At 40.8% G+C, this 23843-nt stretch overlaps 1 protein-coding gene across 1 annotated transcript in view; it reads left to right on the top strand.

Annotated features, from left to right (window-relative positions):
• The window catches only part of MET (MET proto-oncogene, receptor tyrosine kinase), a 97191-nt gene that overhangs the window by 13340 nt on the left and 60008 nt on the right, over window positions 1-23843 (top strand). The window contains exon 2 of the mRNA XM_053405906.1: window positions 12464-13684. Within this exon, the coding sequence (XP_053261881.1) occupies window positions 12479-13684 (1206 nt within the window). The 5' untranslated portion in view covers window positions 12464-12478. The remainder of the gene's footprint in view (window positions 1-12463; window positions 13685-23843) is intronic.

Raw genomic sequence — 23843 nt, 5'->3', positions numbered from 1 at the left:
CGTTGGCCCTATTGGACGCCATGCGGGCTTCACTTCATCCAGCAAAAAGTATTTGGCTATCCTGAAGACACAATGGGAAGGCACACTGTGTACAAAGCTCTGAGCTGCTTGAAGGAAGGTCAGATAACAATTGGTACATGTAATTAACCTTATGTAAATGGGTAGAGCGTATACTTAAAGCTATGGTTTTCCCAGTAGTGATGTATGGAAGTGAGAGCTGGACCATAAAGAAGGCTGATCGCTGAAGAATTGATACTTTTGAATTATGGTGCTGGAGGAGACACTTGAGAGTCCCATGGACTGCAAGAAGATCAAACCTATCCATTCTGAAGGAAATCAGCCCTGAGTGCTCACTGGAAGGACAGATCCTGAAGCTGAGGCTCCAATACTTTGGCCACCTCATGAGAAGGGAAGACTCCCTGGAAAAGACCCTGATGTTGAAAGATGGAGGGCACAAGGAGAAGGGGACGACAGAGGATGAGATGGTTGGACAGTGTTCTCGAAGCTACTGACATGAGTTTGACCAAACTGCGGGAGGCAGTGGAAGACAGGAGTGCCTGGCATGCTCTGGTCCATGGGGTCACGAAGAGTCGGACACGACTAAACGACTAAAGAGCAACAACAAATGGGTAGAGAACTGATCCCAGCTGATTACTGGGGCTTTGGTTGTACAGGGCACTCACACCCTGACAACCAGCTGGCAGTGGATGCTTCAAAGCACCTTGCAAAGAACTTTGCAACCCTGTTTGTGACTTTGCCGCCGATAAGGAGTGTCTCACCCCCATCGTTCTGCCCAGACACTGAGGTCCAGCACCGAGGGCCTTCTGGCAGTTCCCTCACTGCGAGAAGTGAGGTTGCAGGGAACCAGGCAGAGGGACTTCTCGGTGGCGCCCGCCCTGTGGAATGCCCTCCCATCAGATGTCAAAGAAATAAACTATCAGACTTTTAGAAGGCATCTGAAGGCAGCCCTGTTTAGGGCAGCTTTTAAGATTTGATGAATCATTGTATTTTAATATTCTGCTGGAAGCTGCCAAGAGTGGCTGGGGAAACCCAGCCAGATGGGTGGGGCATAAATAATAAATTATTATTATTATTATTATTATTATTATTATTATTATTATTAGGCACGTTGGCTGTTGGGAGTGGCTTGGTCAAAATGAGCTTGGTGGGTCAAATGGTGAAGAATGGTGTGTCCAACATTTGACCCTTAATGTTGGAATGCTGAGAGAAGACAGTGGTACTGGGATATTTCGCCTTTGCAAAAGGTTCCAGGAACAGCAGTTGTACGATGGGCCTCTATAAAGAAATGCAGTCTTTTTAAAAGGGCAAACTTGCATGATGGGTGTTTGTGTGTGTGGATGGGAGGCATGCCATCATTAGGGTGGCCAAGACATTGCCCACTGGGTGGCTATGGCATTTGCAAAAATGCAGGACAAATGGCTGCATTAGTAGTGGAAGCAACTGCATTTTCCAAACGAGACCATGTTTCCTAGGTGGTAGCTGTTCCAAACAAAGTCCATTTGGCTGGGGGTTTTTAAGTATAAGAAACTGATCCCACCCAACATAAATCCTATCTGAATGGAATGAAAACAACCCCACCTTTCAAAAGCAACCCTACACCCTAAACATGTGGCTTTTCCAAGCAATATGTTCCAAGACGCAAGTGGGCTTTAATGGATTTATGATGATGCATATAACAATAGGGATTCATTACAAATGTGATGGTCCTTGGATAAACTGTGGCCAAGAGGAAACATGGTAGTCTCCATTAATTGTACTAGAGATAGCATCATGCCAAGAATGAGGTGAGCTGTGAGACAGGATGAATGGCCGTAGTAATTGACAATGTCAACACCTGGAAGGCAAAACAGTGGTGCCTTGTGCTCAACAAGGTTGTTCAGCAAGTAGTAGTATTTTTTTTTTAAAAAAAAAAAGCCTATTCAGATCTTTACTTCTGTTCCATTAGAAATGGCTATAATCTTAATTAGAGTTTTAATCATTTTTGTAGGAGGTCGTATCATCAACTATGCACACCAGTCTGATTTTTGCGCCAAATATTCCCCCCCAAAAAACCCTTAAAAATGGAGGTGGTGACTTGCAAGTTAAAACATTGTACAGTGGTGCCCCGCAAGACGAATGCCTCGCTAAACGAAAAACCCGCAAGACGAAAGGGTTTTCCGATTTTTAGCGGCTTCGCAAGATGAATTTTCCTATGGGCTTGCTTCGCAAGACGAAAGCCCATAGGGAAATCTCCGGGGACAGCAGGGAAGCGCAGCGCGCCTTCTCCTCTGTTCCCGGACCTGTCTTGAAGACTTGCGGTGGGAGGAAGGTTTTCCTCCCCACCGCCAACATTCAGAAGGCTGTTCTGAAGGCTGGCGGTGGGAAGAAAAGCCCTTCTCCCCCGCCAGCCTTCAGAAGAGTTCCCGCAGGGCTGCCTAGGCTGTGGATAGCAGCCTGCTGCCCCGCGCGAGGGGCGCTCTGCTTAAGAGCGCCCCTCGTGTGGGGCAGCAGGCTGCTATCCGCAGCTTGGAGAGCCCTGCGGGGAAGTCCTGCAGGGCTCCCCAAGCTGCGAATGTCTGCCCCGCACGAGGGGCGCTCTGAAGCAGAGCGCCTCTCGCGCAGGGCAGCAGGCTGCTATCCGCAGCTTGGAGAGCCCTGCGGGGAAGTCCTGCAGGGCTCCCCAAGCTGCGAATGTCTGCCCCGCACGAGGGGCGCTCTGAAGCAGAGCGCCCCTCGCGCGGGGCAGCAGGCTGCTATTTGCAGCCTAGGCAGCCCTGCGGGAACTCTTCTGAAGGCTGGCGGCGGGAGAAGGGCTTTTCTTCCCACCGCCAGCCTTCAGAAGGCTGTTCTGAAGGCTGGCGGTGGGGAGAAAAGTCCTTCTCCCCCCGCCAGCCTTCAGAAGAGGTCCGGGGACAGACTGTCCCCGGACCTGGTCTGAAGGCGGTCTCCATAGGAACGCATTAATTGATTTTCAATGCATTCCTATGGGAAACCGTGCAAGAAGAAAAAACTTGCGGAACGAATTAATTTCGTCTTGCGAGGCACCACTGTACATTAACTGAGAACTTTAATATATAGTACTGTGGTTCATTTTTAGAAGTGTAGTTTGCACACAAGTGTCAAATTCTCTTACACAATTCTTGTGATTTATTATTATTATTATTTGACATTGAGAGTTTGGAACCTCAAGGATTGGCACAGACAAGAGATAAAGCAAAAGTAAAGATATCATATCAAAAAGAAATTAGCTTTCCCCCCCCTTTCTTTTCTACTAAAGATAAATAGCACAGGCTCAGTTTAAAGAAATTTAAATCCAGTACAAGTGTTAGAACTTATTCTAAAGCTGGCATCCCCAACTTGCAGCCCTCCAGATGTTTTGGCCTACAACTCCTATGATCCCTAGCCAACAGGACCAGTGGTCAGGGATGATGGGAATTGGTAGTCCAAAACATCTGGGGGGGCCGAAGGTTGGGGATGCCTGTTCTAAAGAATGCCTCTGCAGACATGGGAGAACTAGGATGTGGACAGGAGAAAAGAAAGGGAGGGAAGGATGTTGGTTGAAGGGATGAAGGTGGCATCGGAAAGGGACAATTGGTGCTGATTACAGCTGCTTGTTTTCAGAAAGAGAAGGGGAGGTTGTCAGAGGAATTGGGTTTTGGGTTTTTTTGGATAGTGGGCCTTTGGGGAAAATCAGAAGAAAGCTGGTGAGAGACCTTGGGGTCAATGACTGAGAGTAAAACGAGTCTGTTTTTGCAGTATGTGGGTATGCATAGTGAGGAAATGGGGCCTGAAGGTGAAACAGCGAAGGAGGAAGAAATGGGCATAGCAAAGGGAAGAAAGAGAGCAGGTTTATCAGAAGAGGAACCTGATTGGGTAGAAAATGAGGGATATGGGAAGGAGGGCTTTGTCAGCTAATCGGTTTGCAGTGGGGCAGGGAGATTTGATACTTGTCCTTGTTGTGTAAGGTGGTGTGTGTGTGTGCTAGTGTGTTGGAGGTGAGGGTTCCTGTTCAGCAGCAAAAAAGGGATATAGAAAGAATGGAGAAAAAGGAGAAGGGGGGAGCCTGCAGGAAAGTTCCTGGGCATAAGATTTGAGGCAACTTGGGTATTCAAAGATTCCTAACTGCTGAATTGGAAACCGCTACCTCTTGATGCTCAAGTTGAGGTTAAAAATTAACATAAAGACAAATATTGCAAAGCCTTGTCTTCCTGTTGGTGAATGGGTGTTACAAATCTTCACATGGTGCCAACCAGGAAAAGCTTGTCCAAAACATTTGCGAAATGGCTTCCAGATAGGCATCTTCTGCTGTCCAGGTGAGATGGAGTAAAGAGATTAACATATATTTGAGCTGTTCTGGAAGGAGCCTCAGGCTATTGAAATTTATTTGGATAGTGTTAGTGAGGGGCGGGGTAATCTGGAAGGAGTGGTGATTAGCTGATACTACCTTTGGCTTAATGCATCTATTCTAGAAAGAGTCTGATATTCTTTTGCTTGATTTAGATTTGCAAATGATAAGGGAGGGACAGTCATCAATGGGTGTTGCAATTCAGTTTGCTTTGGAGCATGTATAGCTGGCTTCCTGTAATGGAATCTTTCTTGAGGCCTCTCCAGGCCAGAGTGGAACCTCCCTTTTCAGGTACAAGCTACCATAGCAAAAGCTGGAGTGCTTTCAGGAGTGCTTCTTCTTAAGAGGTAGCACGGAGTTCATTGGTGCCAATATCTGCAATGTTAAAGTGCATAATATCTACAAGACAGTGGGGGGCTGGGAGGCTAACTGATTCAACCAGTGATTTAGAAGCATGTGTGGAGACCATCTTGTCACAGATACACCACCTTTAGTCTTAGTTTAAAAACTAAAAATGCTGCTTTTCACAGCTCCAGATTTGTAGACAAGTAAGTCAAGGGAACTTTCTTGCAAGTCAGGGGAAATTTCTTCCTTCTCCCTCTGCCTTTCGTTCAGTGTTCCACCCATTATCAGGTTTTTCTTAGCATTTTCAACAGCGTACCTTAACTTGTTACAGTTAATCTGGAACTCTGGCTGTTTTGTTTTTCATGCGTGTTGTGTATATGATTTTAATGTAAGCTGCTCCAGAATTGTTTCGGCAATGAAGAGTGGCTTAGAAATATTTGAAATAAATTTTTAAAAGTGGTGGTTGTTTTGAGAAACTGCTACTTCCTGGCCTAGTTTTCAAGCTGCTGGAGCACCTTCTTTCTTCCCATTATCTATACAGTGGTACCTCAGGTTAAGTACTTAATTCGTTCTGGAGGTCCGTACTTAACCTGAAACTGTTCTTAACCTGAGGTACCACTTTAGCTAATGGGGCTTCCTGCTGCTGCCGCGCCGCCAGATCACGATTTCTGTTCTCATCCAGAAGCAAAGTTCTTAACCTGAAGCACTATTTCTGGGTTAGCGGAGTCTGTAACCTGAAGTGTATGTAACCTGAAGCGTATGTAACCTGAGGTACCACTGTACCAGCATCATAGGCATGTGTTTTGGACTCACCATAGCCATAATTTTATTTCTGGTAATGGAGGTCAGATCCTTCCTCACTGGACATCTTCCACTGAATTGGTCCACTAATTGGTCATCAGCTGTAATGCTCTCATATGGTATGAAGCATTTTGGAAGAGTCTCACAATTGGGGTAAAAATTACCTTGAAAGCAGAACTAATAAGTGTTGCTCATGTTGCTCAACGTGAACGCTGCAAGTTTTAAAAATTCAGCTTTGCAAAGGGTTTTTGTAAGCTTCTGGGATACCATTGAATCCTGCTACCATTTTTAGTGATATTATTAAGAAAAGCAAGGACTTTGTTATAAAAATAGTCATAGGTTTGAATCCAACATCATGTACATCCAACCCAAAACCTTGAACAGATGGAGGGTTGCAGTGTGGAGGAGAGGAGCTGGAGTCCTGTTGTGGGAGCAGAAATCTCTTCTGCTCATTCATGGGCACAGTTGAAAGTAATCAGTGGGGCTCAGGATGCAATGGTGATTGCACAGCTCTGTTGAGCCCCACTGCTGTAGACCATGGGGTATGGATTGTAGCCTCATTTTAAAAATTTTGCTTGAGTAATCCTATGAGGCAGCCACTGTTCTGTTCTTAATCATGGGAAACTGAAATCATCATCATCATCATCATTTAGCTGTTAATTGCCTTCTAAACCACTGTCACAAAGGAATTAGACATAAAGAAAGCCTGTCAGAACTAAAAATGTCTTCAATTGTTTCTGGAAAGTACAGACAGGGGGTGCCTGTCTTATTTAGAAAGCTATTTCAGAAGAACAAGGGCAGGCAGCCACACTAAAAGCCCTGCTCTGAGTTATTGCAGAGCAAGCTTCTGAGATCTTTGGAACTCTAATAATTTAGAGCTGCAGAGCAATCTAAGTTTCTCTGAAGTATATGTGAAACTGGTCATGAGATGCTATTTGTTCAAGCTGTCCATTCTCCTCTCAAGCGCCAAACTTTTTTTTTAAAAAAAAAGGTGCATTACCGTTTAGATTTCCTAAAGCAGAGCTTGTCAGCTCAGATCCATATATTGATGTTAGTCCCTATTGTCTGCTTTTTACTTCCATCTGTGTTCTTTTGTAAGTTCTGGTTCCTAGGCTTTCTTTTGGACACTTTGAGCATTTTCAGCTTCCTTATTATGGACTTGACCCTTCAACCTTTAGCTCATATAGCAGCACACTTCAACAAATGTTGACTGATATTCCACATTCTTAGGTTTTTTGGGGGTTTTTAAGCAAAGCTATTGATCTGCTTTATTCTTTTGGAATACTAGTGAATATTTTTGAAGGTTCGTTTTATACAATCTTTTTAAAAGCCTGTAGTGCCATTCTAGCTCATCACTGCTACTTCCAGAAGCAGCAAAATAAATCTAGTTGTCTGACACAAGCCCAAGAGCTTCCCTTATTCTTATGGGTTTAAACCACTACAGCAGGTAACAAAGTAGAGGCTATGATTTGTACTGCACTCCAGTCTGCTTGCTGTAAATTATTGTTAAATGAGTAAAAGGAATAATATATTTTCTTCAGAATGGATGCCTGTGTTTAAGAGCCTGTTAATATAAGCCTGGCAAAACAGTTGTTCCATGAAAAGCTGTTGTAAAATACACTAATATATTAGACCTATGAATAGGATGTGCATATAAATGAATTACTTACCAGTAATCTGCTAAAATTCTGAATGCATACTTGATGTTTTTATCCACAGCTCAGCTTAAAAAGAATACACTAAAGATCTTTCAAATGAGCCAAGAAGACTGTAACTTATTGTCAATACTGTTGATGACTCCCCTCCCCCAAAATAGCAGGCCAATTGCCTGAATTTATTTCTTGCTCTTCCTATCTCCAGTTATCATTCTTTCTTCCTTTCCTATAATAACTGGTTATTGGGAAATGGTCATCATGTATCTATTAAGGAACAAGGAATACAAATTTGGTTGTGGATCTTAGACACTTCAAAGAACCATGGTTCTTATTGCTAGCAACTGATTTCCATGAGAAACTTGCTGGTTGTCCTCAGCCAACTTCTTCATTTGCACAATGTATTCTAGATTCTTAATGTTGATGCAAACGCATTCATTTTACTTCATTATGGACTTGATAAGTTTAAAGCTGCATAAACAGTGTTTCTTGTGCTTGATGATGCACTGCACAGTGGAACTTGGTAGCCTTAAAGGAAGGCAGCCCTGACTCATTCCCCCACTTGCATATTTCACTCTGATGTGAACGTTTTTTTGTGGAACCATCTTCACATCGAATAAGGCTGGTGCCTTTGCTGATGACATTTTGGCATCTTCTTAAAATTGATCTGTGTACCCAGGCTTTTGCTGGTGCTAAGCTCCAGCATATGGTTGATTTTTTTAATTCCTGCCCATTTTCAACTGCATAGTTTTTTGCATTGTATTTGTTATTGATGTATTATATTTTAACTTTGGTACACTATCTCAAGAGTTCGGGAGAGGCAGTATTGTAGAAAAACTTGTTAATAATAAAGCTGATAAAGTTTGTAGAAGAATGGAGTAAATTTGTCATATATATAGAAACCAATTGTAGAAGCTTAAGGACTACAGCAGGGTTAGTTTAACTCTTGTGACATATGTATATAAAGAATATGAAGAAACTGTAAATGATAAGAAACAATAAGAAAACCGAAACTGGGAAGGAGGGAAGTCGAGGCGTGATATAACGCAAGTAGATAAGTTGACAATATGTATAATTGTAAAGAATGTTTTATTTAAGTTTTTTATGTATTGCACTTTTATGTTGTCTGTTTTTTTCTTTAGGTTTTTTTTGTTTTTGGAAAACCTAATAAAAATCATTAAAAAATAATAATAATAAAGCTGATAATGTAGCATTTATGCAGTTAGAGGAATAGATAGCTCATATTGATACCTCTTTCAAAATACCCAGGTTGGACATCTAAGCCTCTTATCTTTCCCTTGAGACTCTCCCCAAGCCAGGCCCCTCAATGGTCCTGCTCTGTATCGCCCTCTTATGTTTTTTGCCTTTCTGGAATATGTATGTGAACTATGGAGGTGCTGAGGAGTGTGGAGGCAGAAGTGGGGAGGTGGAATGTAGCCTGCTGTACAAAAATGAAGAATCACGTCAGTTAACTCCGTCTACTTTTGCCTCTGGACACCCTGCCTACCAGCGGCATGTGCCCCCAAGACTAAATGGTTCCCTACCTAGTGTATGTAGATTAATGCTTTCTGGTTCTGAGTCAATGTGGCTGCTGAATTTTCAAAGTCAGATAAAACTTTGCAACAGAATTGACATATTCAACCTGAAATTCCTACCTGAGATGCTATGGTCACACAAGAGTTGGATTAACCCAAAGCACTTCAAACAATTTACAGGGTGATAGCCAATGTTGTCCAGCTAAGTCAGAGTCAGAGTAGATCTACTAAAAGCGACGAACTTCCGTTGATTTCAGTGGGTCAGCTCTACGACTTTGTTGATTATCACCCACTATTAATCTGTGCAAAATTTTTGGATAAGGGAACAATTTCTGACACATATGGATACATGAGCCTTACTTTCAGGGTTATGGGTTCAAACCCCACATTGGGTGAAAGATTCCTGCATTGCAGTGGGTTGGACTAGATGATCCTCAGGGTCAAAACTCTACAATTCTGTGATTAAAGAATCATAGAACAGGACATGATGCTATGAGTGGAGTCAAAGATATCTGCAACCTAAATCAGGACATTAAATAAAATAACAGGCATAAGATAGTCAGCAGGAATTCTGCTTACTTGCAGAGAGAAAATAAACCACACATTTGCAGCAATGAATATTAGTCAGGCCACGTAAGTTTCCATCATCAGGATATCAGCTGCAACACTTATATTTGCACCTCTTGTCATATGACATGTCATTTCTTACCACACTTGTGGTGCCTGGCTAGTACTCATTTCTAAAGACTCACACTACACGATGCATCTTCCATGAAAGAAAACTGACATCATGCTGGCCAAAAACAGATTTACTGTTGACTTGTTCAGTTTTGAGGCTTCTGTTGTCCTTAACAGAGATTTCTTTCAAGTTCCTTTTAGTGACTTTTATGTTTAATCCAAACTGGAGAAACTTCTACACTGGCAACACTGGTATTGTAGATCTGATTCAGCAGATCTCTGTTGCTCAGCTGTGACTGAATCAAAATGATTTGTTTAGGTAGACCAATTTGATACTGTATTTCACATGACCTTATAAAGAGTTGGGTATTTTCTTTTTTCTTATCTCCTTTCTTCCTATACAGTTTAATTCTGCTTTTTGAGAAATTGAAGAGTTTAGGGCCCAGCACACATTACTTCTGCAAAAACCTCCTGTCTGCACAGATTAATAGCACAAGCCACAGGGAAATGAAATGCAATATTTATTGATCTAAAGCACTGGAAGGAACACAGCAGTTTCTTAGAAATCAATTACTTTTGAATTCTATCACAAGTTATCCAAAACAAAAATATGTATTAATCCTAAAAGTATGGGCTGTACAGTCATACCTCGGGTTGAATGCGCTTTGGGCTGAGCGCGTTCGAGTTGCGCTCTGCGGCAACCCAGAAGTAACGGAGCGCATTACTTCTGGGTTTCGCCGCTTGCGCAGACGCTCAAAATGACATCATGCGCAGAAGTGACGAAAAGTGACGCGTGTGAGCACAGACGTGCCGTCGCTAGTTACATTTGCTTCTAGATGCGAACGGGTCTCCAGAATGGATCCTGTTCGTATCTAGAGGTACCACTGTAGTCACAAAACTGCTTCTACAATGAGGCTTTCCCACCCTCATTCCTTTATCCAGAAAAGCCAATGCCATGTAGGAAGGGTTTAGGTGATGGAAGGGGTTTCAGGCTACACTCCTACGCACACCCCATTGAACACAGTGGATGATGCCCAACAAAGCCACACTTAAGTCCATGGATTCCAGTGAGTCTATTCTGAGTACAGTGGTACCTCGGGTTAAATACTTAATTTGTTCCGGAGGGCCGTTCTTAACCTGAAACTGTTCAGCCACACAATTTCTGTTCTCATCCTGAAGCAAAGTTCTTAACCCGAGGTAATATTTCTGGGTTAGTGGAGTCTGTAACCTGAAGCGTATGCAACCTGAAGCGTATGTAACCCGAGGTACCGCTGTATAACTAAGGCTGCAGCCCTAGGCGCACTTACATGAGAGTAAGCCCCATTGAATTCAAGAGGACTTGCTTCTGAGTGGACATACCTGGAACTGGTTTATCAGAGGAAATCTCTCTCTCTCTCTCTCTCTCTCTCTCTCTCTCTCTCTCTCTCTCTCTTCTGAGTGAACTGAAGTGCCTTCCATTGCTGCAATCCGCTCCTTAGATCTAAGCCAATGTATCTTTTAAGCAAAAGCTGTGATACTGTTTCTAACGTAGCAAGACTCTTTGTTAACTTTGTTAAAGCCTTGTTGAACATTTCTAGAAATAAAAATAAATAAATAAATGCTTTGAGCTTGCTAGGAGCATTTGTATATTGGTAACAATACTATTCATCTGCAGCTAAATAACATTTCCCCGCAAAATCCTGTAAACAACATATGGCCATGATTCCTTTTGGATTGTTTAATTGTTTTCCTCCAGGGAAACTAAATTTAGCTTAGCAACTGTGCCTAAGTATCAATAGAACAATGTTTGGTGTGACTTAACAGTAGTATAACGTTGAAAACTGGTGCAAAACCCACTTCAACCACAATTCATTTAGTGCCCATATAGTCATATGAGTCTTTTTTTACTCTGCAAACCACATCAGAATGAATACAAAGGAAGAAATTTGCAAGGTTAGGCTCTTCACTAGCCTAATTAGCTTGTCAGTTCTTTGTCTGAGTGTGCTTTTTGCCTGCCTGTGCATTCTAAAGGCCCCCCGAAGTGACTTATTGCTGTGGGAATTAAAAAAAGTGAATCCAATTAATCCCAGCAAAAAAAAGTCAATAAGCAGAATATGCAGAAAACACATTACTCAAGCAGTGGTGTAATGATCTCCCCCAAATGCTCTTGGCATGTCAAGAACTATAAAAGATTTTTAAAAATTTCCCACTTGGTATGAAAACAAAATACTCTCTTGAAACACACACACACACACACACACACACACACGTACTACTATAATAATATTTGTTACATATTGTTATTATGTGATGGGAAAAATATAATGAAGACTGGGTTTCTGTTCTGAGCTATATAGAATCATAGAATTGTAGAGCAGGAAGGGACTATGAGGGTCATCTAGTCCAACCCCCTGCAAAGCAGGAATCTCGTGCCCAATATGTGGTTCACACTCACAACCCAGAGATTAAGAGTCTCATGCTCAACCGGCTGAACTATCCAGGTGTGATGCTAATGGAAATTCATAAATTTGCCACACTTTAACAATAACAGTCACATTTTTTTCAAAAATTGGTGCCTTACCTATTTTGTGCATGGTAGGTTCGTTCTAAAATTAACTGAAATGAACATACTTCTATTACAGCAGTTTAAAATTAAAACTATCTGTTAAATCAAATGGCTGCCTACTATCTACATTAAAAAATTGTATTCATAATGGATTTTCCTGAAAATTTTTTATCAAACAGTTGAATTAAGTTCCTTGTATTGGTAAGCATCTCTGACATAATTAGCTATAACTATCTATCTATCTATCATCTATCTATCTATCTATCTATCTATCTATCTATCTATCATCTATCTATCATCTATATGTGTAAAGTAGCATGTTTCAAGGATAAAGCAACATGAACACACTTTCATTATCAGAAGGGCTTCCTCTTGTTGCTGCTTTTCATCATTTATATTCAATTTTTGGTCACCACCTTGCTATTGTTTGCATCCCATGGTGTTGCCCTCTGATAGAACAGCTAAAGTCTTATACAACTTAGTTGCACATTTCCTTTTGCTGATTGATAATTCGTTCTGTGATTTATTAACATACTAACTTTCTTAAATGTTTTTTTGACAGGACAAATCTGCAGTAATGAAGAATCCTGCTCCTTCTGCCTCCAGGATTATCTTATTTCTGTTGATATTGGTACAGAGGAGCAAAGGTAAATGTAAAGAGGCAGCGTCAAGGCCGGAGATCAATCTGAATGTCAAATACCAACTTCCTAATTTCACGGCAGAAACCCCGATACAAAATATAGTTCTATACAAGCACAACATCTATGGGGGAGCGGTCAATAAAATCTATGTCTTCAATGAAAGCCTTCACAACGTATTTGAGTACAAGACTGGGCCCGTTCTGGAGAACCCAGATTGTGCTCCCTGTAAAGAATGTAAGCCTAAAGTAAACCAATCTGATAACATCTGGAAGGATAACATCAACATGGCTCTATTCCTAGAAACATACTACGAAGGCCAGCTCATCAGTTGCGGCAGCATTGCAAAAGGAACTTGTCAGCGCCATGTCATTCATCCTGATAATCCTGCTGACATTGGAAGGGAGGTCTACTGCATGTATTCTAAAAGGATGGATGAGGAATCAGACCAGTGTCCTGACTGTGTTGTAAGCCCTTTAGGAACCAAAGTTCTGGTAACAGAGAAGGAAAGATTTGTGTACTTCTATGTTGGAAATACTATCAATAATTCATCTCGGCAGGACCATTCGCTGCATTCGCTATCTGTTCGGAGATTAAAAGAAACCCTGGACGGTTTTGAGTTTCTCACCGCTTACTCTTACATTGATGTACTTCCAGAATTCAGAAATTCCTACCCTATTAAGTACATCCATGCATTTGAAAAAGACCACTTTGTGTACTTCCTCACTGTCCAGAGAGAATCTATAGATTCTCAGGCTTTTCAGACAAGGATCATACGGTTCTGCTCTTTTGAGTCCGTGTTGCATTCATACATGGAAATGCCTCTTGAGTGCATTTATACTGAGAAACGGAGGAAGAGGTCAACCAAGCGGTCGAATGAGGTATTAAATCTCTTGCAGGCTGCTTATGTTGGTAAACCAGGTGCAGACTTAGCCTCGGAAATGCGAATCGATGTCAACCAAGATATTCTTTATGGTGTATTTGCTCAAAGTAAACCAGACTCTGCGGAACCAACTCATAAATCTGCTGTCTGTGCAATCTCCATCAAAACCATCGACGAGTTCTTTGGCAAGATTGTAGACCAACAAAACATGAAATGTCTTCAGCATCTGTACAGAAAGGACAGCAAGTACTGCTTGAGCAGGGTAAGTGAGCGTGGTACTAATTAGTTACTTAAATTGGCTAATTATCCCACCCATCCCTAGTCTCATTTATATTGTGCATTCCATTATTCAGTGCATAGCCCCATTGATTTCCATTGTTAGTAGTGTGTGGTTTTTTTAGGGCTACCATTTTTTTGGCTGAAGTCCAGGGCCAATTATTTCAAATTGTTTAAGCTGTCTGTCTAAATAAATAACAATTAGTGCTGGTCACTACCAGAGATGATTCATTTTTGTAAGAAGCGGTTCCTGTAAATTGAATATAGAGGTCACTGGAGAGGCTTAAGAGGATACAGCATCTATTAGAAATAAAGATCCCTTGAAAAGCCTGGATTCATTGAAGACAAGCACTTACTTTGCACTGGACCGCTACGTATTTGTTAAATTTTTATTCAACCTTTCTATTGAAATAGGCTTCAGGGTGGCTTTAAAATACAAAAATTAAAACACTATTAAATAGCGACAACAAACCTGAATCCATTAAGGCAGTGATGGCCAAACTTGGCCCTCCAGCTGTTTTTTGGGACTACAATTCCCATCATCCCTGACCACTGGTCCTGTTAGCTAGGGATGATGGGAGTTGTAGTCCTCAAACAGTTGGAGGGCCAGGTTTGGCCATCACTTCATTAAGGCAAATAAGTGAAACTAAAGCTACCAGTAGGAAAACAGTTCTGGCCATTTGATGTCAACTGCTGTTAGAAAAGAACAAATTTGGTCAGTGGTCTAAAACATGGCAATCATAGCTCTAAGCAAATTTGCCTGAGAGAACACCACTGCTGCGGCACCAGTGCAGAAAAGGTTTTCTCTCCAGAGCCACCAGCCTAACCACTGAAAGGAAACACATCTGGGTTGAGTGTGTCTGTATATGGGCAGTTGGGAGAAGGCAATTCTTCAGAAACCCTAGCTCCAAACAATCTATGATTTTACAGTTCAAAAATAATCACTGTAAATGGCTTACTATTCTCTTACTATTTTATATAAGCACCATATATTTTCTTGTATGTTTGTATGATTTCTGTGCTTCATTTTAATGGGTCTGTGGCTGTATAATAAAATTGAATTGATTTTGATGGCTTTACCAGTCAAAAAGAGTTCTTTAAAGAGGCATGTTCATCACATCCACTTTTATGTGGCCCAGCAAACATTTAAGCTCTGAAGCAATGCACCCAATTACAAACTTGCAGTGCAGTCCTGTGCATGCTTCCTTCAGAAGTGGCACTGTGTTCAATGGGGCTTACACCCTAGTAAGCGTGCCTAGGAGTGTAGCCTTAAATTTTCACTGGCATAAGCCTTGGCAACATTACCTCATTCCTCTGCAGCTGCCAGCACTGCCAACGAAGTGATGTAGTATTTTTCATGTTGATGTCATCCCACACCTTAAAGGCTCAACTTGTCTTTGTGTGTGCATTTTATAAGTCCAATGCAAACTTCTCTCTCTTTTTTAATTTTTTGAACAAAAACTCAAATTCCCCCAAATTTTTCATGGAGAATTTATGTTTGCATATCTGTCTGCAGAGAATATCCAGAGAAATATATTGCAGACCACTTTACAATTACCTGAGCAATCAGAAATAGCTCAGCTGGATAGTGCATGGTGCTGTTAACACCAAGGTTGCAGGTTCAGTCCCTGAATGGGACAGCTGCCTATCCCTGCGTTGCAGGGGGTTGGACTAGATGATCCTCAGGATCCCTTCCAACTCTATGATTCTATGAATTCTATGAAATTCTAGCTGTTGCAACATCAGTTTTCTAGATAGGAGGGAGGACTGTGTGTTTAGGAATTTGGTTGTTTAGTTAACATCAGGTGATGTGTGAGATCAGTGAAAGTTCAAGTTGACAAAAGGCTTAACCACCTTTTTTCACAACATAACTTCCTGGTGTTGGGCTACTAATTTAGTTTAAAACAAAACTTGCAGGAGTTTATAAGCATGTCTAGGTTTTACAAGATTTCACAGACACTGTATTCTGACACCAGCCTTTTGCACAATGTAGCTAAATCGCATAGTTTTGTTTGTTAAATTGACAACACCGTTTTCAGGAAGATCCAGCAACTTCTATCAGAATAATACCAATACTTCCTGTGCCCCACCTCTCAGCCCTCATTATTGCAGCTCTAAGAAATTAATATTGTAGCCTCTCTCCATCATAGAAGTACCTGAAATAAGGGACTTTAGCACTGTATAAAAACTTTCTGCGCATTATTTTTGCAGCTTTTCAAGTACATGCTTGTTTAATCGAATAGTTAGTTGCAGGCACTGGAGAGAGAGAGAGAGAGAGTGTGTGTCTGTGTCCAATAGGCAAGGAAGTCTCCCCAGTTCACTTCTGCAAAGGGATATGTTTTGCAGAACTGTCCCCATAGAATGTGAATTGGATTATGGAAAAATGAACTCTGTTCATTATTTGTGTGTTGTGAGCGCTAAGGCTCAGAAAAAGTGAAAAGCAAGCAAAAAGCTTTGCATTTGAAAACAATATATGGATGCTTTTGTTGATTTTTGCTGGACAAAAACCATTAGCTATCAGCTTGTCTAAGAATGTGCTTAGGACACAAAACTAGGCTTTTTAGAAAGTCCTCTCTAGAGCTTACCAATACCAAACTAAGACATTTTAAAATAAAGTGTTTTCATTCATTTTTCAAACTTACCAGCTTAATCAAAAACCTGCTATGCCCAAAGTACTTTAATTTAAGGTCAATCTCACTGAGAATGAATAGATTAAACTGAAGCTCTTCAGCTAAAGTTATTTGTGGCTTTCACCTGGTGGCCCCTAAAATGTGCTATAAAAATATATATTCTTTGCACTTCTCAGGAATATTTGTAATGTGGCGATTGTAAATTGCTTAGAGGGGTTATTGCAATCAAGCAGTATATAGATTTTGTTAAATAACATAAGTAAATAAAATATTGCATAGTCACCTCTTGCCCTTTCCCTCTGGTATTTGGAACAAAATTCTTCTTCATCTTGAAGTTTAATTTCCTTTACTCATTTTTCATTCTAGAAAGAAGTGTTTAGAACAGTTTTCTTCCATAGCAACATATTAGTGTTTGGCCTCTCCTTTTTCTTTTAATCTGGATGTTGTTTTTAAATCTTTTACCTCATTCAGATCAATTTAATAGTATTCCCCACCAAAGTATTTCATTAAAATATTGATGAAATCATTGGCCAGTTTCAACTTATCAGGGAAATGTTGCTTGCTTGAGTATACTTTTCAGATTCTGCCAGTGTTTTGCATATGAATATATTAGGGAAGCTGATGGTTTGATAATCTGAGCAAAATGCACAATTTCAATAAATGCCATAAGATGTGAAATCAGTGAGCAGGCTTTTGATGAATAACACTGATAAGATGAACTATGGAGGAAATAAAATGAATATATGCTCCTAGTAGTAATTGGGGGAGAAAATGTGTGAATTTATTTTTCCTGATTTCTACCTCAGAGAAACAAGTGTTGTAAATACTTTTTATTAGAAATCTTAGAAAAAAATGCATTGCAGGTTTTCTGAAATCTAACTCATTAAACACCTTCATGCTAAATTGTTGCTAACATACAGGTAGACTTAAATTGGTCTTGGGATACTTAATTACTGCTTTGTATAGAGTGGGTCTATAGTCCCTATGTTGCATTGTGCATAGTATTTGTTGGAACAAATCCCTGGAGCTGATTGCTATGAAGTGGGCTTTGCAAAAAACAACAACCCCACTCTTGCCTTCGGTTGTTTGTCATTGTTGCAGTTCCTGCTGCATCACCCTCTCAGCTCAGCACCCAGTGCAGGACCACTTACATCCCCTAAATCTGCCTCTGCCCCAACAAATGCAGTCAGAACATTGCTGTGTGCTCAGGGTGAAGCCTACTTAGAAGCAGTGAAGGCAGCAAAAAGGTACAGTGGTACCTCGGGTTACAGAAGCTTCAGGTTACAGACGCTTCAAGTTACAGACTCCGCTAACACAGAAATAGTACCTCGGGTTAAGAAGTTTGCTTCAGGATGAGAACAGAAATCGTGTGGCAGCGGCGTGGCAGCAGCGGGAGGCCCCATTAGCTAAATTGGTACCTCAGGTTAAGAACAGTTTCAGGTTAAGAACGAACCTCCAGAATGAATTAAGTTCTTATCCCGAGGTACCACTGTATTTATTTTTCACCTTCATTGTGTCCTCTGCATCAGTGAAGCTTTTTAGGTGTTTCAGGGCCTTTTACACAATGGCCCAAGGGAGGTACCATGGATATGATTGATGCTTTTTTAGGAGGAGGAGCAGTGAGAAGCCTTCACTAGACCTGGAATATCTCAGTAATTCTATACTGGTGTCAAATGATGGCAGCCAACCATTTCTCAGAAACCGCTTCTGATTGGCTGCAGGAGCTTCCTGCATTCAAGCAGAAGCCGTGTTGGACATTTGGCTTCCGGAAAAAGTTCGAAAACCGGAACACTTACCGGTACTTCCGAGTTTTCGGGGTTCAGGAGCCGATTTGTTCGACAACTAAGCTGTTCATGAACCAAGGTATGACAGTGGTCCAAAAGGGTTTACCTGCATGCTGGGCTAGCTCCCCTGTCAGTGAAGTTCGAGGTTCAACATTAACTCAAAACAACAATACATCTACAATCAATAATACAGCAACACACAACCTTTCACGACATGTGAACTACTGTATATAACAATACTGCCACCAGACATTTGAAATCCATTAAAAACAGACATTAGATTTTTGAGATTATGTTCTTTGTTGTAAACACTAGTTTTAGTCTACCAAGAACACTTTTCTATGCAGTCCCTATCAATTTCAGTGGGAACATAAGTAGGAGAAATACTCTTTAGGTTGGATCATTAAGGGGCCACAACCCTTGGTGGAATATTTTTGGGAGGGGGCACTGCAGTGGGGAGGCAGGGTGGAAAAATTAGCTTCTGCCACTCCTGTTATGTATACTTAGTTCTGGATCCAGTCTACTGATTTTGCTCTTTTGCTAGTTCTTATTTTAACTTCAATAGGAAGAGGACAAAGATTCAAACAATACCAGGGAAAGGTTAAAAAAACAAAACCACCTTTTGTTTCATTGATACTAGAACATGGTTAGCAAACAACCCTGGAAGCTTCTGAATAATTTCTCTGGCGTTTTATTTGCCACACTCCAGGTGGGGAAATGAATACAGTGGACTGGGCACAGATTCAATTTTAGTCATTTTCAGCATGAAGTAGTCAAATTGAGGATGCTAGGTCTTGCAGTTTTATCCAGGACAAAACAGCTGAAATATTTCAAGACATGTGGCATAAACTATAATTCGAAAAACAGCGACAAAACCCACTATCCAAAGCACCTAAAAGAACTTTTATCTTACTGACTTTTTGCCACACTCTATCATTCTGCCATTGCATGATAAACTGGTCACTATCAATGTCAAATGAAGATGCAAATAGAGAAAGAAAAGATTTAGGAGTGTGAAATGAAGGCAAGAGGCCCCCTGAAATGAAATCAAGAGAGACAGTGAAATAAACACACAGTGATATTTCTTTACAAAAGATGATAGATGAGGGGAATTGAGTTATGCTTATTTTGTAATGGGAGAAAATAATTACAGCCTTCCACCAGGAAACCGCAAAGACATTTATTGATCTGTTGTCCCCTGGATATGTCTAGTAATATTTAATAAAATAGAGACAAATAACTGCTTCAAAGCTCTGTAACTATAACCTCTTTTTTTAGTACAATTTTTTGGCAGGATTAAAAATATCACATCTCTTGATTGTGAGTAGCTATGTGACTTGTTTTAAGCAGACACTCACCTTAAGTAAACGGATTGAACATTACAAATAGATACAAAATATACTACTTTTGAGTAAATACATATTATTTCCCCCATTTTTTCATGCTTTTGCAGCATTGCACAAAACAGTACAACACAAAGTTTCAAAATAAATGTGTTTTTATCTCAAAACAAATGGAACAAAAGAATATAACTGAACTGGTTATATATCAAACTTATTTATTGTGTACAAGGAACAGCAATAGTAATAGGGACAGCAGCATCATTAGTTTTTGTTATTCATTTGTGAAAAACTCCCGCAGGAGGTTAGGACTCTTCTTCATTGGAGGTTTTTAAACAGAGGTAGGATGGTCACCTGTCATGGATGCTTTAGCTGAGTTTCCTGCATAGCAGGCGGTTGGACCAGATGACCCTGGGGGTCCATTCTGACTCTATGACTCTGACACAGTTGTAGTCTGGTTTGTTAGGTTGACTGGTGGGTGTAAGAAGTGTGGTTGGTACTACTTGGCTGCAAGCAACTTGTAAGCACTTACAATTGCTGTATGCCTTAGAGATTAACTTTGTTTTCTGTGCCTTCTGCTTCCCTTAGCCGGAATCTGCCAAAATACCAGAAATGGACAAGCAGCAACATATTCTAACATGCTGTGATCTGCATACTAATTTTGCCAAATGAGTTATGTGAGGCTTGAAAATGTTCACATTCTGTAGCAGTTGGGCCTGTATGTATGTGTGGGAAAGCAGAACTATTTCCCCACCTGTCCCCCACAATGTTGCAGTGGCCTTGCATGTTAGTGAAACACATGAAAGAAGCCAACTTGTAGAGCTCCCCCAACAATGACAGCCAGAGACCTGCCAGTTGCGTAAAGGATCTGTAGGCCAATAGCTCTTTCATTCATTCTGTCAAATACTATTGTTGTCTAAGCTACAATTTAAATATTTCCAGAAACTTGTATTGATAAAAGCACTTGTTTGATCCTAAGTACTACCTCGCATAAGGGACGCGGGTGGTGCTGTGATCTAAACTACAGAGTCTAGGGCTTGCCGATCAGAAGGTCGGCGGTTCAAATCCCCGCGACAGGGTGAGCTCCCGTTGTTCAGTCCCTGCTCCTGCCAACCTACAAGTTCGAAAGCACATCAAAGTGCAAGTAGATAAATAGGTATTGCTCTGGCGGAAAGGTAAGCGGCATTTCCATGCGCTGCTCTGGTTCGCCAGAAGTGGCTTAGTTATGCTGGCCACATGACCCGGAAGCTGTACACCGGCTCCCTTGGCCAGTAAAGCGAGATGAACGCCACAACCCCAGAGTCCTCCGCAACTGGACCTAACTGTCAGGGGTCCCTTTACCTTTACAACCTCACATAAATACTTTTAGATTTTATAACAGCTAGCAGCTTTTATGCTTGTGCTGTCTTGAACTTAATGCAAAGGAAATGGACAAAATACAAAGATTGCATGGATGCATTATATGTGTATCTGAATCAATACTATTTACTTAGTGCTAATGTACTAACCAGATTACAAGAACTGATGCAGTGGTAATCAATACCAAAAGTGAATAATACCATGAATGATCTCCGAAAAGGAAATGTGCGATGTTTTTAATTTGTATTAGCTAATTACATCAACATTTGTCTCTTTTTACGTTACGTAATGCACCACTAGCCTAATCGTTCCCCACCCTCGCTTTATCCGTAAATTAGAATTGGAGTTTCCGGAAATGTAGAATGCTAAATTCATAGCTAATGTTTCTTATTACTGCTATTTCTTTTGACTTTTGAACAATTGTTTCCATTGATTTGAATGACTTTGGATGTCTGATATTTAGATATCTACTGAAATTGGGGCCAGCATTTTCCAGGCACTCCTATTGATTTGATATAAACGTAAATGTTCATAGATTTCATCCTATGTAGTATAGTGGTTAGAATGTTGGATTGGGACATAGAGACCTGGATTCAAATCTCTGCTTAGCCACAAAACTCTCTGAGTAACCTTGGGCTGAGAGTTGCTGACTAGCCCAAGGTACCTGAAATCTGGGGGGAGAAGAGAGGAAGTCCATTTCACAGGTGGAAGCCCTTGTACTACTGGGACAACATTGTTGGACACAACCTGTCAGTTAAGCTTGCCAATATATATATAGGGGGGGGGGAGGTTCATACAACTTTTCTTTATCACAATATAAAATGTATGCTATTAAGCCAACAGGTCGAATTTGTGCAGGCCACGTTACTTAGGATAGAAATTTGTAGCTGTTTTCATCAGGTTCAAATATACCCAAATACCACCTATAGTATACAGATCCAAATGCACCCAAAATTCCAAACTGTATTGAATATCATAACCCACCCCCCAACAGCTATGGATTGATCACCAGTAGAAAGTCGATTTCAGCAAAGTGTCAAACTCAACTTTCTGTAACTAACTGAAATGTCAGATTCCAGCTTGAATCTATGATGAGAATTAGTCCTCCCATTATAGCTATATGATAGGTACAGTTCTTCTGCACTGCCTGTTCCATGTGATCCGTTTTGATTACTGTAGTCTGAGATCATAGACAAGCTGTCTGAAGAGGGCAGCCACCTCTTGCCCCTTGACCATCTTGACTTCTTAAAGCTAGCTATAAAGGATTGACTGGGTGTGTCCACAGAGTGATTAGTGATTCATTGGAGGAGGGCGAGTTACCATCTCTACCTTGAAAGAGGAGGTGGTGGTCATGCATCTCCTCCTTAAGAGGGCCTCCCTAGACCTGGATGTGTGTGAATCAACTATTGCCCAGTTGCAAACATTACTTTATGTGGCAATGTGCTCAATATGGTATTGTTGGTCCAGCTTCAGGCAAGCTTGGTGGAGGTTAACTATCTGGATCCATATCAGTCCAACTTTAGGTCTGGTCATAACACTAAAGCTACCTTTGATGACATGCAATGGGAGAGACAAGGAGGGAGTGTGACTCTGCTCATGTTCATTAACCTCTCAGTGGCTTTTGATACTTTTTCATATATTTATTAATTGTTAAATTTATATGCCACCCTTCATTCAAGGATACAATCATATCCTTCTGCAGTGACTCAAGGATGGAGGCATAGTACTTCAGCGGTTCTGTTCCTACCTCCAGATCTGTTTCCGGAAAGTAACGATACTGCTTTGATATGTTTTGCAATTGAGTGGTATATAAATACTTATATAAATAAACAAATGACTTGGGCCCCACATATCTGAGAGATTGTCACCTCTTTCCCTACATACTCTCTCAGAGCTTAGAATCAGCAGAGAGAGCACACTTGGTTGTTCCACCACAGCTCCACAAGTGTTTGGTTTTTTAAAAAAACAAAACAAAAGACCCACATCATGGTACAGAGTTACTCCAGCTAGCCACAAATTACTGTATGAGCAAGCAAGATACAATTTGACTTCACACTAAGTTCGGACATGGATTAAATAATTGCCTAAACCTCATCGCATTCCAATTCTGATGTACATCAGATACATCCCCCCCACCGAATGAGTCACAAATAGACTTTGTACTTTCACTCATGTACATGGAAGAAAGTTGAAATGCCCAGTCACATACCAATAGGGCTCTTGCTGAGCTACAATATTTGTGAGATTTGTCACTGGAATCTGGCGTCAGATATATGAGCATTTAATCCAGAGATAATGACATTTTTCCATATTGTCAGCCAAGTAAATAGTAATTTAGTGAGTTAGAGGTGTGGTGAGGCAAGCTAAACTATGTCCTTAAGAGTTAAAGTCAGAGGTGCCTCTTAAAAATTTAGTAACACAATTATCCAGATTGGCTACCTCAGACATAGGCAAATTCAGCCCTCCAGATGTTTTGGGACTACAGCTCCCATCATCCCTGACCACTGGTCCTGTTAGCTAGGGATGATGGGAGTTGTAGTCCCCAAACATCTGGAGGGCTGAGTTTGCCTATGCCTGGGCTACCTGATAAGATTATACAGTATATAAATAGATTTTTGGCCTTTAGGAGTTAGAGGTAGCTGCATTTTAAAAAATTGTTGTTGTTTTAATGATGTTTTTCTCTATTAAGATTTCTAACAATTTCCAAGAAAGAAAACAACAATAATAATAATATGTAGAGTCATAGAACTGTGGGGTTGAAAGTGACCCCAAGGATCATCTAGTACAAACCTCTGCAATTCAGGAATCACAGCTAAATAATTCCTGGCAGATGGCCATCCACCCTCTGTTTAAAAACCTCCAGTGATGGAAAGTCCATTACTTTTCCAGGTAGTCCGTTCCATTGTTGAACAGCTCTTGCCGTCTCTCTATACCAATGTTAAATATTATTAAATCTCAAGGGTTCTGTGCCTTAGTTTCCCTTTTGGATGTTGTTGTTAGAAATCTTACTATAGCATGTAAGCATAATGCTT

Source organism: Podarcis raffonei, chromosome 10, assembly GCF_027172205.1.
Source record: "Podarcis raffonei isolate rPodRaf1 chromosome 10, rPodRaf1.pri, whole genome shotgun sequence".
In the NCBI taxonomy this organism is placed as follows: Eukaryota; Metazoa; Chordata; class Lepidosauria; order Squamata; family Lacertidae; genus Podarcis; species Podarcis raffonei.
The sequence above is the reverse complement of the archived record's forward strand: the minus strand, read 5'-3'. Positions and strand labels throughout refer to the sequence as shown.